Genomic DNA, 16152 nt, shown 5'->3' with positions numbered 1-16152 from the left:
AATGTTGCCCTACCTATGCCAACTGGAAAAGAAAATAACTGGCTTTGTGATATCAAACTGGATTAGTTTGAAGGTAGTGAAATGGAGTCTGATGATCTTTAATATTTCATGCAGATGAAATAAAAATTCATTTGGTTAAATACTCAAGTTATTTATCTTGGGCTGCTCACAGCAACAGGTGGATTTCCTGAAGACTTCATGGCCATGCTGGCAACTCTGGACAACCAGCACTGTTACAAGGAATCGTGTTACTACAAATTACAATGCTAGCAGTAAACAACTAACTGTACAGGCCACCCAACAGTGGTACATATCGATGTACAGCTTCCAACAATCTGCTCACCAATCCCATCCAAATGCAGGAAAAACCTCAGTAAAAAAGTTTATTAATCCAGTTCCCAATCTAAATTAGTTGCTGTCACATGCAATTTTGAGAATTTTGAGATTAATATGTACAATAGCTACTTTGTGGATCTCCATACATACCCTTTCTTTAACGAGGACTTTTGCTTATCGCTATTTGCTTTTACCAGATAAATCCCCAGGGCCAGATAGGCTGCATCCCAGAGTGCTTAAGGAAGTAGCCTCAGAAATAGTGGATGCATTAGTGATAATTTTTCAAAACTCTTTAGATTCTGGAGTAGTTCCTGAGGACTGGAGGGTAGCTAATGTAACCCCACTTTTTAAAAAGGGAGGGAGAGAGAAAACGGGGAATTATAGACCAGTTAGCCTAACATCGGTAGTGGGGATAATGCTAGAGTCAGTTATTAAAGATGTGATAGTATTACATTTGGAAAGTGGTAATATCATCGGACAAAGTCAGCATGGATTTACCAAAGGCAAATCATGTCTGACGAATCTTATAGAATTTTTCGAGGATGTAACTAGTAGAGTGGATAAGGGAGAACCAGTCGATGTGTTATATCTGGACTTTCAGAAGGCCTTCGACAAGGTCCCACATAGGAGATTGGTGTACAAACTTAAAGCACACGGTATTGAGGGTTCAGTGTTGAGGTGGATAGAAAATTGGTTGGCGGACAGGAAGCAAAGAGTAGGAATAAACGGGTCCTTTTCGGAATGGCAGGAAGTGACTAGTGGGGTACCGCAAGGCTCAGTGCTGGGACCCCAGTTATTTACAGTGTATATTAATGATTTGGACGAGGGAATTGAATGCAACATCTCTAAGTTTGCGGATGACACGAAGCTGGGTGGCAGTGTTAGCTGCGAGGAGGATGCTAGGAGGCTGCAGAGTGACTTGGATAGATTAGGCGAGTGGGCAAATGCATGGCAGATGCAATATAATGTGGATAAATGTGAGGTAATCCACTTTGGCGGCAAGAACAGGAAAGCAGAGTATTACCTGAATGGTGACCGATTGGGAGAAGGGGAGATGCAACGGGACCTGGGTGTCATGGTGCACCAGTCATTGAAAGCAAGCATGCAGGTGCAGCAGGCAGTGAAGAAAGCGAATGGTATGTTGGCATTCATAGCAAGAGGATTTGAGTTTAGGAGCAGGGAGGTTCTGCTGCAGTTGTACAGGGCCTTGGTGAGACCGCACCTGGAGTATTGTGTGCAGTTTTGGTCTCCTAACCTGAGGAAAGACGTTCTTGCCTTAGAGGGAGTACAGAGAAGGTTCACCAGATTGATCCCTGGGATGGCGGGACTTACATATGAGGAAAGACTGGATAGACTGGGCTTGTACTCGCTGGAATTTAGAAGACTGAGGGGGGATCTTATAGAAACATATAAAATTCTTAAGGGGTTGGAGAGGCTAGATGCGGGAAGATTGTTCCCGATGTTGGGGGAGTCCAGAACCAGGGGTCACAGCTTAAGGATAAGGGGGAAGTCTTTTAGGACCGAGATGAGAAAACATTTCTTCACACAGAGAGTGGTGAGTCTGTGGAATTCTCTGCCACAGAAGGTAGTTGAGGCCAGTTCATTGGCTATATTTAAGAGGGAGTTAGATGTGGCCCTTTTTGCTAAAGGGATCAGGGGGTATGGAGAGAAGGCAGGTACAGGCTACTGAGCTGAATGATCAGCCATGATCATATTGAATGGCGGTGCAGGCTCGAAGGGCCGAATGGCCTACTCCTGCACCTATTTTCTATGTTTCTATGTTTCTATACTTATTTTCTATTTCCAACAATCTTTGTCATCTTGTGACAATACTTTCCACGAGGTTCAGAAGTCTTTGGTTTCACTTGTCATGCACGCGTCCAGATCGTCAGACAAGTGCACACTTTCCACCAGTTTACTCAATACTGTTCAACAGTAGCAACTAAGTTGAATATAGCTGATGAAAAACCTGTCTATGGAGATGAGAAAATGCAGCACACAGACTGAATGCTGCATTTTCTTTACTATTTCCCAATCCAATTTCTGCTCTATCGCTCATTAGGTACCTATTTTTTGTTCACTATAAAATCCAAGTATTTCATCAAGGGAAAGGTTCAATATCAGGGAGTTCAATGGGAGGTTTTCCACTTCAGCAGTCTTGATGTGAGAAGAATATGGATCAACCCTCAATTCAATCGCCAAAACATATATTGAATTAACACAGAATGAACTCCACATCTAAGTAGCCTGGGTATAAACTTATCATCTTTCTCAACTCTCTTCACACTTCCATCCGCCATTCCCCTGGTCCAGGTTTATAATGTCTAAAAATCATATCAGAACAACTTAAAATCTCAAGCATTCGTTGATAAGTCTTCATCAAATGTATTTATTCTGTGATCAATTAGGATCAGAATATTGTTCAACAAATTATGGGAAGAGGTGAGAAAACAACCAAAATATTTTGAACCTGCTGCTTCCAACATTCTTAAACATATTTGACCAATTGGAGAAATGATTAAACTTAAATACTATAATACTGTGTAATATGCTTGCCATTCGTCATACTCCTGAAATTTCTATACTGCTTAACATCCATTAGTACTGTATTTTATCATGAAACTCTTGTTGGACAACATTCAGTTATGTACCATTGAGTTAGACAGCAATAGCTCTGTTCCCATTAATAATATCTGAGTGCTTTCTAGAGATCTACCAGTCTTAACTAACTGTATGTGACTGTTATGCAGTGGCTAGACTATACTCCGATTATCCCACCCAAGAGGCTTTCACCAGGCACAACCTTAATCGTTCCAATTTGCACTGGCATAATTCAGAATTGTCCTTGCATCTGCTTCTTAGTTACGGGATTTAATGAAATGGCATTCCCACACTGCCAGGTGAACCAAGGACCAAGACATGAGCAGCATATTATGTAAGGCTGCTGCATAAATTAGTACTATCATAGATATAACTGCTTCCAATTTGTGCCCTTATTGAGCCTTGCTGAATTGTTATTTTGAGAGTGTCCTTACAAAATCGGAAAGAAAATAGCTAAATTGATAATCCTGCAGTACCACAGATTCAGCTTGTTCGGGCCATTATCTGGCAAGGTACTTGCCCTGTAGTAATGGTGGTATCGGTCAACCCTTAACACCAGTCATGACTGTGTTGCAAGATTGAATGGGTGTTATTGTGAAAGTCTGAATGGACAGAGAACGAGCACGAGGGGGTGGGAGCGAGCACGAGAGGGAGCGAGCGTGAGGGGACAGAGAGTGAGTGTGGGAGAGAGCGAGTGCGAGGGGGCGAGAAAGAGCGACTGAAGGAGGGGGCGAGAGAGTGCAAGGGGATGAGGGAGCAAGGGTGGAGAGAGTCATGCGAGAGTGGAGGAGTGAGAGCACATGTGAAAGCAGAAAGAAAGAGCAAGAATGGGAGAAAGTGCCTAAGAAGGGAAGAGAGAGCACACGAGGGGGCGAGAAAGAGGGGGCAAGAAAGAGGGGGCAAGAGTGCAAGGGGATGAGGGAGCGAGGGTGGAGAGAGTCATGCAAGAGTGGAGGAGAGAGAGCACATGTGAAAGCAGAAAGAGCAAGAATGGGAGAAAGTGCCGAAGAAGGGAAGAGAGAGCACAAAAGCAAGGGAGAGTGGGAAAGAGCGCATGATCGGGGGAGAGAGCACACAAAAGTGTGTGTCTAGGAGTACGAGTGCGGAATAACACGTGAGAGCATGAAATGAAGTGTACATATTTGTGCAGAAGTCACCAGAGCTTATATAGGAATAAGCACTTCTCAAGAGACATTGCCACTGCTCCATCCTGGTTCAATAATGTATATATTGTGTATGTCGTATACTTGAATCCTTCATTTTCAGCTTGTGCATGTCCGAGCATTATAGGAAGTCACAGAGTGCGAGGGTACACCAGCAAGAAGGTGGCAGCTGCAGGAGGTAGCCTTTAGCACCTCACTCTGCATAGTGCATGATGGATTCCACGTAATTGCCAGGGAAGAGACCAGTCACTCCATTCATCACTCCTTCGTACCAGCCATCATCATTTTTCTTCAGCACATAAATGATGGCACCCTCTTGGAAAGACAATTCATCCTCTTTGTCTTTTGAATAGTCGTAGATAGCAACCACTGTGAACAAAGAAGAAGAAATATCAACAATGTCCCAGGCACGCTGACCCACACCCCGTGAAATTATTTTTTTGGAAACCAGTTTCCTTCTGAATATTCTACGTAATCAGCTATGAGACAATGACAACAAGGCTTCACTTGACACTAGGATGTCAGGTGCCAATCCCACTGTTGAGTTAGTTGTTGTCAGTAGGAGAATCAAATCAGCTGGCATTGTGGTCTGGTCTTCTGGACCAAGAACCTGGATTCAGCAATGATTCAAAACAAGAACAACTTCTCTGTTTGTTGACTGTAAACTTTGATGTGGGACCAGTAGTTTGGGATCATAGAAAAGTTTATCAGAGAAACATTTGGGAGAGATGTGCACTATCGGTGTTTATTTGGTAACGGCATTCAACCCATAGGAACAAAGACAGAATCAGTGTGAAAGGGCTTGGAATCGCACACATGCATTCACTGTAATGGAACGTGACACAACATTGCTTGCATTAATTCTGCTAATTACTGACCTTTGCTTAACTTTGAACCGAGAGAATTATTTGCTTTAATTTCTGCAACACATGCTCTCAAAGGCTCTTTTAACCATTTTTAATTTCTCTGATAAACAGGAAGATTTTATTATTGAAATGGGTGTAAAGAACAAAAAGGTAAAAATAAATTTATTGTAAACTTGTTGAAATTAAAAATAAACAAAAATACCAAATAAATAAAACAAAAAAGGCCTTTAGGCTGTATGCATACAACAGCAAGTGTGATGTGAAGGTGTACTGCTCCTTGCTGTTTTGTTTGTGTTTGTTAATTTGTGCTGTCTGTGAAAATCCCACAAAGATCACTTTCATGAGAGAGGTACCCGTTAACATCAGATATTTGGTCCCTCCAAACATTGTTCTGGATTTCTCTCACTCGCTGGTTTATTTTGACATACTTGTCGGCGGGGATGTGGCTGTATTCAAGGTCTTGAGACGGAGGAGGGCCCGGGGGAAGTGCTCAGGAGCACTCGCCGAACTCCGGCGACGAGGATTATGCCCGACTCCGACGACGAGGGTTACGCCCGACTCCGACGTCGAGGAATACGCCCGACTCCGACGACGAGGGTTACGCCCGACTCCGGCGACGAGGATTACGCCCGACTCCGACGACGAGGGTTACGCCCGACTCCGGCGACGAGGATTACGCCCGACTCCGACGACGAGGATTACTCACACCGCTCCCGAGTATATTCCTCGCAAATCTACGCTCTCTCAACAACAAAGTGGACAAACTGAGACTCTTGTGCCAAACAAACAGGGACTTCTCTCGAGCCGCTGCGCTATGCTTCACCGAGACCTGGCTGTGTGAGTTGACCCCGGACAACACACCGCAACTGGCTGGCTTTCAACTACACAGAGCGGACCTCGAAGTAGAGGCAGCGGGGAAATCAAGAGGCGGTGGAACATGCTTCTCTTCTAAGCAAGGCTGGTGCAGCGACATCACTGCACTGTCTAACTTCTGTTCTTCTAATCTGGAATCTTTTTTATAAATTGCAAACCCTTTTATTCTCCGAGGGAATTTACCTCTTTTATTCTCGCTGGAGTTTACACCCCCCCTCCACCAAGCCTGCTTACATGAAGCGCAAACGCAACTCGCTGACCAGGTAATGAGAGTAGAGTCCACGGTCATTGTTTTGGGGGATTTTAACAAGGCTAACCTCAGCGGAGAGCTTCCAAAATACAGATTTCACATTTCCTGCCCCACCAGAGGGGAGAGAATACTCGATCATTGTTATACTAGAATTAAGAACGGAAATCGCTCTGTTCCTCGTGCGGCTCTGGGACTCTCTGATCATTGTTTTGTTCACCTACAGGCAGAAACTAAAATCTGCTGGGCCTGTGGTCAGAACAATGAAAAAGTGGACAAGCGAGGACTGAAAACCTACAGTCCTGCTTTGACTGCAATGATTAGAATGTGTTCAGGGAAGCAAGCACAAGCCTCGATGAACATACGTCAGCCTTTGCAAGGACAGTTGCATTCCCACTAGGACCATCAGGTTCAACGACGACAAGCCTTGGTTTACAGCAGAACTCAGACAGCTCTGCCAGTCTAAAGATGAGGCCTACAGGAGCGGGAATGCAGACCTCTGCAGAGAGGCCAAGTACAAACTGAGAAGATGAATCAGAGCTGCCAAGGAAAGGTACTCTGAGAAGTTGAGGAGCAAGTTCTCAGCTCATGACTCATCTCCACAGAACAGTCGAATGGCCAGCAGCACGCTCTGTTCCATGTGAGTGAATTCATATTCACCTTGAGGCTTTGCAGCTGCACAGAAGCATGTAGTCATTTTCTAGCAGGAGTTGTTAAGTTATCATCATATGTAAAGTCCAACTGAATTTCCAGCATGTTAAGAGCAGACACAAAGTTTAAATGTTGTTAGCAGTGATGATGACAAATTTTAAACATTTAATGTATTTCAATACATGAAAAAGACACCTGGCATAAGAATACAAAACTCCATTTACCTTTCTCTAAATAGTTCTTGGGTGCCCAGGGCGGATCTTCCTCTGCATATGGGTCACTGTACTCGACAACAGCCGTCTCTTCTTCCTCATAATCCTCTGGTGGTGGGGGTGGTGGAGGCGACTCATCGAATACTACATCATCTGCTGGCGGAGGTGGGGGAGCGGTGGAGCCATCTGAAACTACAATGTTGATATTAAGTTTAGAGATAGAGCTAACAGTTAGTTATTTGGTCCTTCCACAACCTCACGTCACTTCACAGCTAAATAAGTACTTCTGAGTTATAATATTAAGGAACCATGCCAACCAATTTGTGCACAGCAAGCTCAAATAGACAGCAATAAGATAATCTGTTCCAACTATTTATTGCAAATAAGATTGATCTACGGCACTGAGCAGAACTCTGCTGATCTGTAAATAAGCCCCAGGAAGTTGTTTTGGAGGGCATGGGAGGAAAGGTATAAATTCAACAGTGCAATTTATTCAATCTGTAGAAATTAATTACTTCAAAACTGAGCCATAGGAGTTCATATTCATAGACAATGCATTCAGAAAGAGTACTAAAAGGCTTCTTAAAAATAATCCAATACTTGTCCAAAACATTTTGTCAAAGTCGTTGTAAAACCACTGCAGACGCAGAACATAATGCAAAGGAGCTATGTAAACACCATCAATCATCCTGTTCAAAGGATAGGAAATAACAATCCTCACCCACTGTCTACTGTATGCAACAGGTTTCAGTTAAGTTAGGGCATTTGACTCCTCTCACTTTCTCCAAGTTAAAGATGGAGCCTTGAGCACTCGCATGGGCCGCAGCTATGCCTGCCTTTTTGTTGGTTATGTCGAACAGTCCTTGTTTCACGCAATTAGGTTTCAGCTTATTAAAAAAACTTGAGAATAAAATTAATCACCTCCCTCGCTCGCCCAGCAGTCAGCATTCCTCCTTTCCTCCCTTCAATTTTGTTCAATCCATCCAATTATGGATTTTATCAGAAACTAGTTCAATAAAATAAGCAACTATAAAGCCAATAGATGGTTATTTCACTTGGCTATGCTAATGTATCTGTGTAACCATACCACTTTCAGTTCCTCTTATTTACAACCATATGTGTACTTAATATATAACCCTATTCCGAGCTGTGTGCGGCATAGTGTACTATGCTCAGTAATTAATGCGGTTATGTCTTGCCGAGGACAAAAAACAGACTGCAGGGCAGGACAAAACCTGGCAGATAATAGGTGAATACAGGTGAGGGAGGGGGGAATGATAGGCAAATGGTTGGACAAAGGGCAGAGATGAAAAAACGGAAAGTGTGAGAAAAAGGATTGAAGAGTTGCAAATTGTGATGGGGAAAGAATGTAGGTGGAGGGTGAGGGGATAACACAGCTTAGGGAGGGTGTGTGTCTGGGAAAGGGAGATAAAATGGTTAGCAACTGGGATAGACTGTATGCCTTGGCAGACCGAGAGCATGTGTTTGGCAATATGGTCACTGAGTCTGCACTTGATCTTGCTGAGGTACAAGAGGCCACATCGGCAACATCGGATGCAGTAGATGAGGTTCGAGGAGGTGCACGTGAACCTCTGTCTCACCTGGAAGGACTACTGGGGTCCCTGGATGGAGGTGAGGGAGGAGGAACAGGGACAGGTGTTACATCTCCTGCTGTTCAGGAGGGGGAGTGGGAAAGGATGAGTGAACCTTGGAGTTGCGGAGAGTGTGGTTTCTGTAGAAGGCGGAAAAGGGGTGCAGACGGGATTATTGGTGGGATCACATTGGAGATGACGGAAATGTCAGAAGATGACGTGTTGGATATGGAGGCTTGTGGGGTGAAAGGTGAATACCAAGGGAACTCTATCTTTGTTCCGTCTGGGGGAAAGGACAGAGGAAACAAAGGTGAGGAATCCATCTGTGACAGCAGGGGGGGAAAACCACGTTTACTACAAAAAGAGGAAACCTTGGATGTCCTAGAATGGAAAGCCTCATCTTGGGAGCAGTTGCAGCAGAGACGGAGGAATGGAGAGGAGGGGACAGCGTCTTTGCAAGAGGCAGTGGGAGAAAGCATAGTCCGGATAACGGTGGGAGTTGTTATATTTATAGTAGATGCCAATCATAGTATGTCCCCTGTGATGGAGACAGTCAAGAAAGGGAAGAGAGGGAGAGATAGTCCAGGAGAATTTGAGGGCAGGGTAGAAGTTAGTGGTAAAGTTAATAAAATCAATGATGTAGCGGAGAGTTGGGAGATGGTACCAGTGTACGCTTGAAACAAGGACTGTTCGACATAACCAACAAAAAGGCAGGCATAGCTGAAGCCCATGTAAATGCTCAAGGCTACAACTTTAACGGAGAAAGTGAGGAGTTAAATGCCCTATCTTAGCTAGTCCTATTTGCCCACATTTGGCCATTTGCTTCTAAACCTTCCCATCCATGTACCTGTCCAAGTGCCTTTTAAATGCTGTTATTGTACCTGCCTCAGCTACCTCGCCAGGCAGCTCATTCCATATATCTACCATCCTCTAAGTGAAAATGTTGCCCCTCAGGTTCCTATCAATTCTTGCCTCCCTCGCCTTTAATCTAGGTACTCTGGTTATTGATTCTTTTACACTGGGTAAATAACTTTGGTGCATTCAGCTTATCAAATCCCCTCATAATTTTATACTCTTTGATAAGATCACACTTTACCCTCCTGCACACCAAGGAATAAAGTTCCAGCTTGCCTACCTCTCCCTTTAGCTCAGGCCCCCTCTTCCTGGTAACCTCATAAATCTCTACACTCTCTGCCACTTTCAGGGAGCCGTGTACTCCATGATTTCTCTGCTCTGTGACACTCCCCGGGGTCTGACCAGTCACCATGAAAGTCCTGCCCTGGTTTGACCTCCCAAAATGCAACACCTCACACTTAACTGTATTAAACTCCATTAGCCATTTCTCAGCCCACTTGCCGAGCTGATCAAGATCCAGTTGTAACTTTTGATAACCATCTTCCAACTTACTTTAGTAATAAATATAAACTACAAGCAGAAATGGGCCCAGCACCTATCCCTGAGGCACACCATGAGTCACAGGTCTCGAGTTCGAGATTAAAAGCAACCTTCCACCACCTCCACACTTTGCTTCCTTCCATGAAGCCAATTCTTTATCCAGACAGCTAGTTCTCCCTGGATGCCATGTGATCTAACCTTACAGAGCAGCCTACCTTCTGAAATACTTACAATGTCTATGACCTTGCCCTTGTCAAACATCTTGGTTACTCTTCAAAAAACTCAATCAAATTTGTGAGACATGATTTCCCACATACAAAATCATGCTGAGTATCCATAATCAACCCCTGCCTATCCAAATGCATACACATCTTATCCCTCAGAATCCTCTCCAGTGACTTAGTGACCACAGATGTTAAACTCACTGGTCTATAGTTCCTAGGTTTTTTCGTGCAGCCCTTCTTAAATAAAGGAATGTAGGAATAAACGGGTCCTTTTCAGAATGGCAGGCAGTGACTAGTGGGGTACCGCAAGGCTCAGTGCTGGGACCCCAGTTATTTACAGTGTATATTAATGATTTGGACCAAGGGAATTGAATGCAACATCTCTAAGTTTGCGGATGACACGAAGCTGGGTGGCAGTGTTAGCTGTGAGGAGGATGCTAGGAGGCTGCAGAGTGACTTGGATAGATTAGGCGAGTGGGCAAATGCATGGCAGATGCAATATAATGTGGATAAATGTGAGGTTATCCACTTTGGCGGCAAGAACAGGAAAGCAGAGTATTACCTGAATGGTGACCGATTGGGAGAAGGGGAGATGCAACGTGACCTGGGTGTCATGGTGCACCAGTCATTGAAAGCAAGCATGCAGGTGCAGCAGGCAGTGAAGAAAGCGAATGGTATGTTGGCATTCATGGCAAGAGGATTTGAGTTTAGGAGCAGGGAGGTTCTGCTGCAGTTGTACAGGGCCTTGGTGAGACCGCACCTGGAGTATTGTGTGCAGTTTTGGTCTCCTAACCTGAGGAAAGACGTTCTTGCCTTAGAGGGAGTACAGAGAAGGTTCACCAGATTGATCCCTGGGATGGCGGGACTTACATATGAGGAAAGACTAGATAGACTGGGCTTGTACTCGCTGGAATTTAGAAGACTGAGGGGGGATCTTATAGAAACATATAAAATTCTTAAGGGGTTGGAGAGGCTAGATGTTGGGGGAGTCCAGAACCAGGGGTCACAGCTTAAGGATAAGGGGGAAGTCTTTTAGGACCGAGATGAGAAAACATTTCTTCACACAGAGAGTGGTGAGTCTGTGGAATTCTCTGCCACAGAAGGTAGTTGAGGCCAGTTCATTGGCTATATTTAAGAGGGAGTTAGATGTGGCCCTTTTTGCTAAAGGGATCAGGGGGTATGGAGAGAAGGCAGGTACAGGCTACTGAGCTGGATGATCAGCCATGATCATATTGAATGGCGGTGCAGGCTCGAAGGGCCGAATGGCCTACTCCTGCACCTATTTTCTATGGTTCTATGTTTCTAAAGGCACAACATTATCCACCCTCCACCCTTTGCCTCCACAGATACTACTTAACCTGCTGAGTTCTTCCAACATTCTGTTCTTTGTTCCAGATCCTAACATCTGCAGTCTATTTTACCTCTGTACCTTGCCTGGGTGCATAATTACAAATACTGTGGCAAACAGCTGTATTTTTCTTGTGACGGTTGGCTGCTCTTGATGCCACGCTGTGCAGAACATCCACTTTCAGAAAATGGAAAGAGTGGACTTACTATTGTCCTGAACTCTGGCCACGAAGCCCATCAGTGGCAGCTGCGGTGTAACCTGCAGGATAGAAGGTGGCGGCGGAGCGAGGGGCGCTGCATACAAGAGCAGACATGGGAGAGTAGTAAAGAAAAGGAACAAAGTTGTCAGAAGCAGCAACAGAAACGTTTACAATTTAAACAAGTATAGACGCTTGCAAGACAAGGCTGAACCTACGTATAAAAGCACCAGGCACAAAGCCAGCAGGAAATGCCAGGTTAGCAGAGAAGAACAACTGCAGGCAGATAAATTTCAATCAAAACAGTAGACATGTAGCTTTTTTTCCAAACAAATTCACATTTAAGATTGAGGGGGATTACATGAATCTGACTTCCCCCTCATTTCAGTGTTATTTCTGTTCCAATTGATTTCCCATGGTGTTCATATGTACTCTGGAATCTGAAGCACAGGTGCAAAGTTGAGCTGCTGGTCTGGCCTTTTAAAGGCCATTGCTCAAGCATTCTGTTAGACCGTGAAACATAACAGCTTGGAGATAATGGAAATTATTCCGATTGCAGCTACACCGCTTTTCTAAACTCTAAAATGTTCTCAGTCCTAACATTAACAATGAGTTGAAATGGTTGACAACTGATGTTTTATTGAAATGCCAAGAATACCCTGCAAAATGGGGATATTACAGGTAATGCTGAAGGCAGACTTTACCTCCAGATTCAGTCGCCTGGTTCTGACAGTAGTATGGACCTCCGTTGACTTGATTCTGGAGACTCGCCTGTGAGGCCAAGGAGGGAGGGCGCCTGTAGCCAGGTAGAGAACCCCCAATAGTGGTAGGGTTCTGCCGTTGCGCTGGACGATTCATGCTATAGAACTGGGTGGTATGCCCTAAAACAGTTGAGGAAGGAAAGGTTACTGTGGTAGTTAAAGCAGTAAGCAATTTTTGAAAATCAATTGAGAATTTATATTTTTATGCAGAATATTTTAGGTTCTCAGAACATTCCAAGAACTTTAAAGCTCACAAAATACTCTTGAATGGTATCCGCCATTGCAATGTAGGAAGTCACAAAGTCGATTCACACACAAGCAGGTCAATGGTCATATATCTTACATGTAATTTCAGCACAAAGTAAATAGGACAAATCGCCTGTGCAGCCAATTATGTGCAATTCAATGCTCTCTACGATTGAAGAAAAGTTTCTGCAAGGACACAGAAAACTCCACTACTTCTGAGAAAAGCTCCAAATATATTTTATATTGAGGGGCCAGCTGAGGCTACCATTAAACACCTCATCTGGGAGACAAATGAACTTTCAACAGAAGACCAATTGCTGCATTTACAGACAAGGACACTGCAAATAGACACAAAAAGCTGGAGTAACTCAGCAGGACAGGCAGCCTCTGGAGAGAAGGAATGGGTGACATTTCGGGTCGAGGCCCTTCTTCAGACTGGTTAGGGATAAGGAAAACGAGAGATAAAGATGGCAATGTGGAGAGATAAAGAACAATGGATGAAAGATATGCAAAAAAGTATGATAAAGGAAACAGACCATTGTTAGCTATTTGTAGGGTGAAAATGAGAAGCTAGTTCAAATTGGGTGGGGGAGGGATAGAGAGAGAAGGAATGCTGGGGCTACCTGAAGTGAGAGAAATCAATATTCATACCACTGGGCTGTAAGTTGCCCAAGCGAAATATGAGGTGCTGTTCCTCCAATTTGCATTTAGCCTCACTCTAACAATGGAGGAGACTGAGGACAGAAAGATTTGTGTATGAATGGGAAGGAGAATTAAAATGTCCAGCAACCGGGAGATCAGGCTGGTTCACGTGGGCTGAGTGAAGGTGTTCCGCGAAACGATCGCCCAGTCTGCGTTTGGTCTCGCCGATGTACAAGAGTCCACATCTTGAACAAGAGATATAGTAGATGAGGTTGGAGCAGGTGCAAGTGAACCTCTGCCTAACCTGAAAGGACTGTTGGGGTTTCTGGACAGAGTCAAGGGAGGAGGTATTGCATCTTCTGCGATTGCAGGGGAACGTACCCATGCAGAACTCATAGACTTCATCAACTTCACCACCAATTTTCATCCTGCACTCAAATTTACTTGGACCATCTCCGACACCTCCCTCCCCTTTCGTGATCTCAGTCTCTATCACAGGTAATAGACTATTGACTGGCGACTATTACAAACCCACTGATTCCCACAACTATCTTGACTACATTTCTTCCCACCCCGCTTCCTGCAAAGACTTTATCCCCTACTCCCAATTCCTCCATCTACACCGCATCTGTGCCCAAAATGAGGTGTTCCATACTGGAACATCTGAGATGTCCTCATTCTTTAGGGAACGGGGGTTCCCCTCTCCCATCATAGATGAGGCCCTCACTCGTGTCTCCTCGGTACCCCGCAGCCCCACTCTTGCTTCCCCCTCCCCCTGGTCGCAACAGAGACAGAGTCCCCCTAGTCCTTACCTTCCCTCCATCAGCCGTCGCATACAACACATAATCCTCCGAAATTTCCGCCACCTCCAACGGGATCCCACCACCAGCCACATTTTCCCCATCTCCACCCCTTTCCATCTTCCGCAGAGACTCCCTGGTTAACTCATCCCTCCCCACTCCCTCCCCAGGTACCTTCCCCTGCAACTGCAGAAGATGCAACACCTGTCGCTATACCTCCTCCCTCGACTGTGTCCAGGGACCCCGACAGTCCTTTCAGGTTAGGCAGAAGTTCACTTGCACCTCTTCCAACCTCATCTACTGTATCCGTTGTTCAAGATGTGGACTCTCATACATCGGCGAGACCAAACGCAGACTGGGCGATCATTTCACAGAACACCTAAGCTCAGCCCGGTTGCCAAACACTTCAATTCTCCTTCCCATTCCTACACAGATCTTTCTGTCCTCGGTCTCCATTGTTAGAGTGAGGCTAAATGCAAATTGGAGAAACAGCATCTCATATTTCGCTTGGGCAGCTTACAGCCCAGTGGTATGAATATTGATTTCTCTCACTTCAGGTAGTCCCGGCATTCCTTCTCTCTCTATCCCTGCCCCACCCAATTCGAACTAGCTTTTCATTTTCACCATACAGTTAACAATGGCCGGTTTCCTTTATCATCGTTAATTTTTTGCATATCTTTCATTGTTCTTTATCTCTCCACATCACTGTCTAAACCTCTCGTTTCCCTTATCCCTAACCAGTCTGAAGAAGGGTCTCGACCTGAAACGTCACCCATTCCTTCTCTCCAGAGATGCTGCCTGTCCCACTGAGTTACTCCAGCTTTTTGTGTCTATCTTTTGTTTAAACCAGCATCTGCAGTTCCTTCTTACACAAGAAAACTGCAAGGTTAGTTCAGAAGGAATACCTTACTTTGAGAATTTAATTAGGTTCAGTTGATGCAAATTTCAAAACAGAGACTTGAGATCTAACAACTGAAAGGAAAAGAATTGGATACCAAGAGTCAGAAGCCAACTGTAACCCCTGATCAACACTAATCATTCCCCAGAAGAAAAAAAAATCAACAGATCTGCAGTGGCCCTGTATTTAAACTACAACACACTGGATTAGAAGCTGGATGAAATACAGCTGAAAGATATTGGTTATTCTGGATTTGGATTTTTCATGCCTCCCTCAACATGTAAATCATCTGGGTCCCTTTTCAATTCTGCCAGAGATAAAACATCCAACATGAGGCACAGATCATCCAGTAAGTCAATGTAGATGAATCAAGCGGGTCTACAAACTAGCTAGAAGGACTCACCTCATTCATACACACTGCAAAGCAGCCAAATAAAGGTAATGGAAAAGTTGCTTCTCAGGCAGTTTTTAAGTGGACAAATTATAAATAATCTAGTTTTTGAAAATAGAATAGCAGCACTCCGATGTTAAGTATGTATACAAGGAGAGCAGACAGACCAAACATCTTGCTTCCATCCCAGGTTGTGTCATTCCAACAGTAATGGGGAAGAGGTGGGAGGTCCAAGACGAAGACTGATGTGGAACTCAAGCTGTGAGGAAGAACCCCCTCCTTCCATAGTGAGAGTGTTGAGGACATCGTCTGTTTGCTGCCCAGATTTATTGTCTTTTTGCATGTTGGAGCACGTTGAAGTTGGCCAAGACTGCAACTGAGCTGTGGGTAGGTTTTGAAGTCCTCCTGTCTAATTCCTTTCTTTAGAGTGATGGAAGGAACACTAAAGTGCAAGGATGGTGTGCAACATGTGTGCAGTGATGATATTCCCATGTGTTTACGACTGTAGTCCTTCTGAGTGCTCAAGGATATGGGCTTGGGATTGCTGTCAGAGTAGTCTCGCTGAGCAACTGCAGTGCAGTCGACATTTGTTGATGGTGGAGGGAATTAATTGTTTAGGTGTTGGATCATTGCAAATAAAGCTGGCTGTTTTGTCTTGGATGGAATCAACCTTTGAGTATTGTTGTTGCACCCATCCAGTTAAGATGATA

General features: G+C 44.5%; 1 protein-coding gene across 16 annotated transcripts in view; it reads right to left on the bottom strand.

Annotated features, from left to right (window-relative positions):
- Positions 1–1950: 1950 nt before the first annotated feature.
- The window catches only part of LOC144595821 (abl interactor 2), a 106504-nt gene continuing 92302 nt past the window's right edge, over positions 1951–16152 (bottom strand). For 15 of the 16 annotated variants that reach the window (XM_078403525.1, XM_078403535.1, XM_078403526.1 and 12 more), the window contains 4 exons: positions 12409–12585; positions 11715–11801; positions 6962–7141; positions 1951–4469 (listed from right to left, as the gene is read on the bottom strand). In XM_078403525.1, coding sequence (XP_078259651.1) covers positions 4294–4469; positions 6962–7141; positions 11715–11801; positions 12409–12585 — 620 coding nt within the window. In that variant the 3' untranslated portion in view covers positions 1951–4293. The remainder of the gene's footprint in view (positions 4470–6961; positions 7142–11714; positions 11802–12408; positions 12586–16152) is intronic. The other variant, XM_078403530.1, reaches the window with a different exon arrangement.

The sequence above is a fragment of the Rhinoraja longicauda genome, chromosome 8 (genome assembly GCF_053455715.1).
Source record: "Rhinoraja longicauda isolate Sanriku21f chromosome 8, sRhiLon1.1, whole genome shotgun sequence".
In the NCBI taxonomy this organism is placed as follows: Eukaryota; Metazoa; Chordata; class Chondrichthyes; order Rajiformes; family Arhynchobatidae; genus Rhinoraja; species Rhinoraja longicauda.
This window is presented reverse-complemented; position numbering and strand designations above follow the sequence as displayed.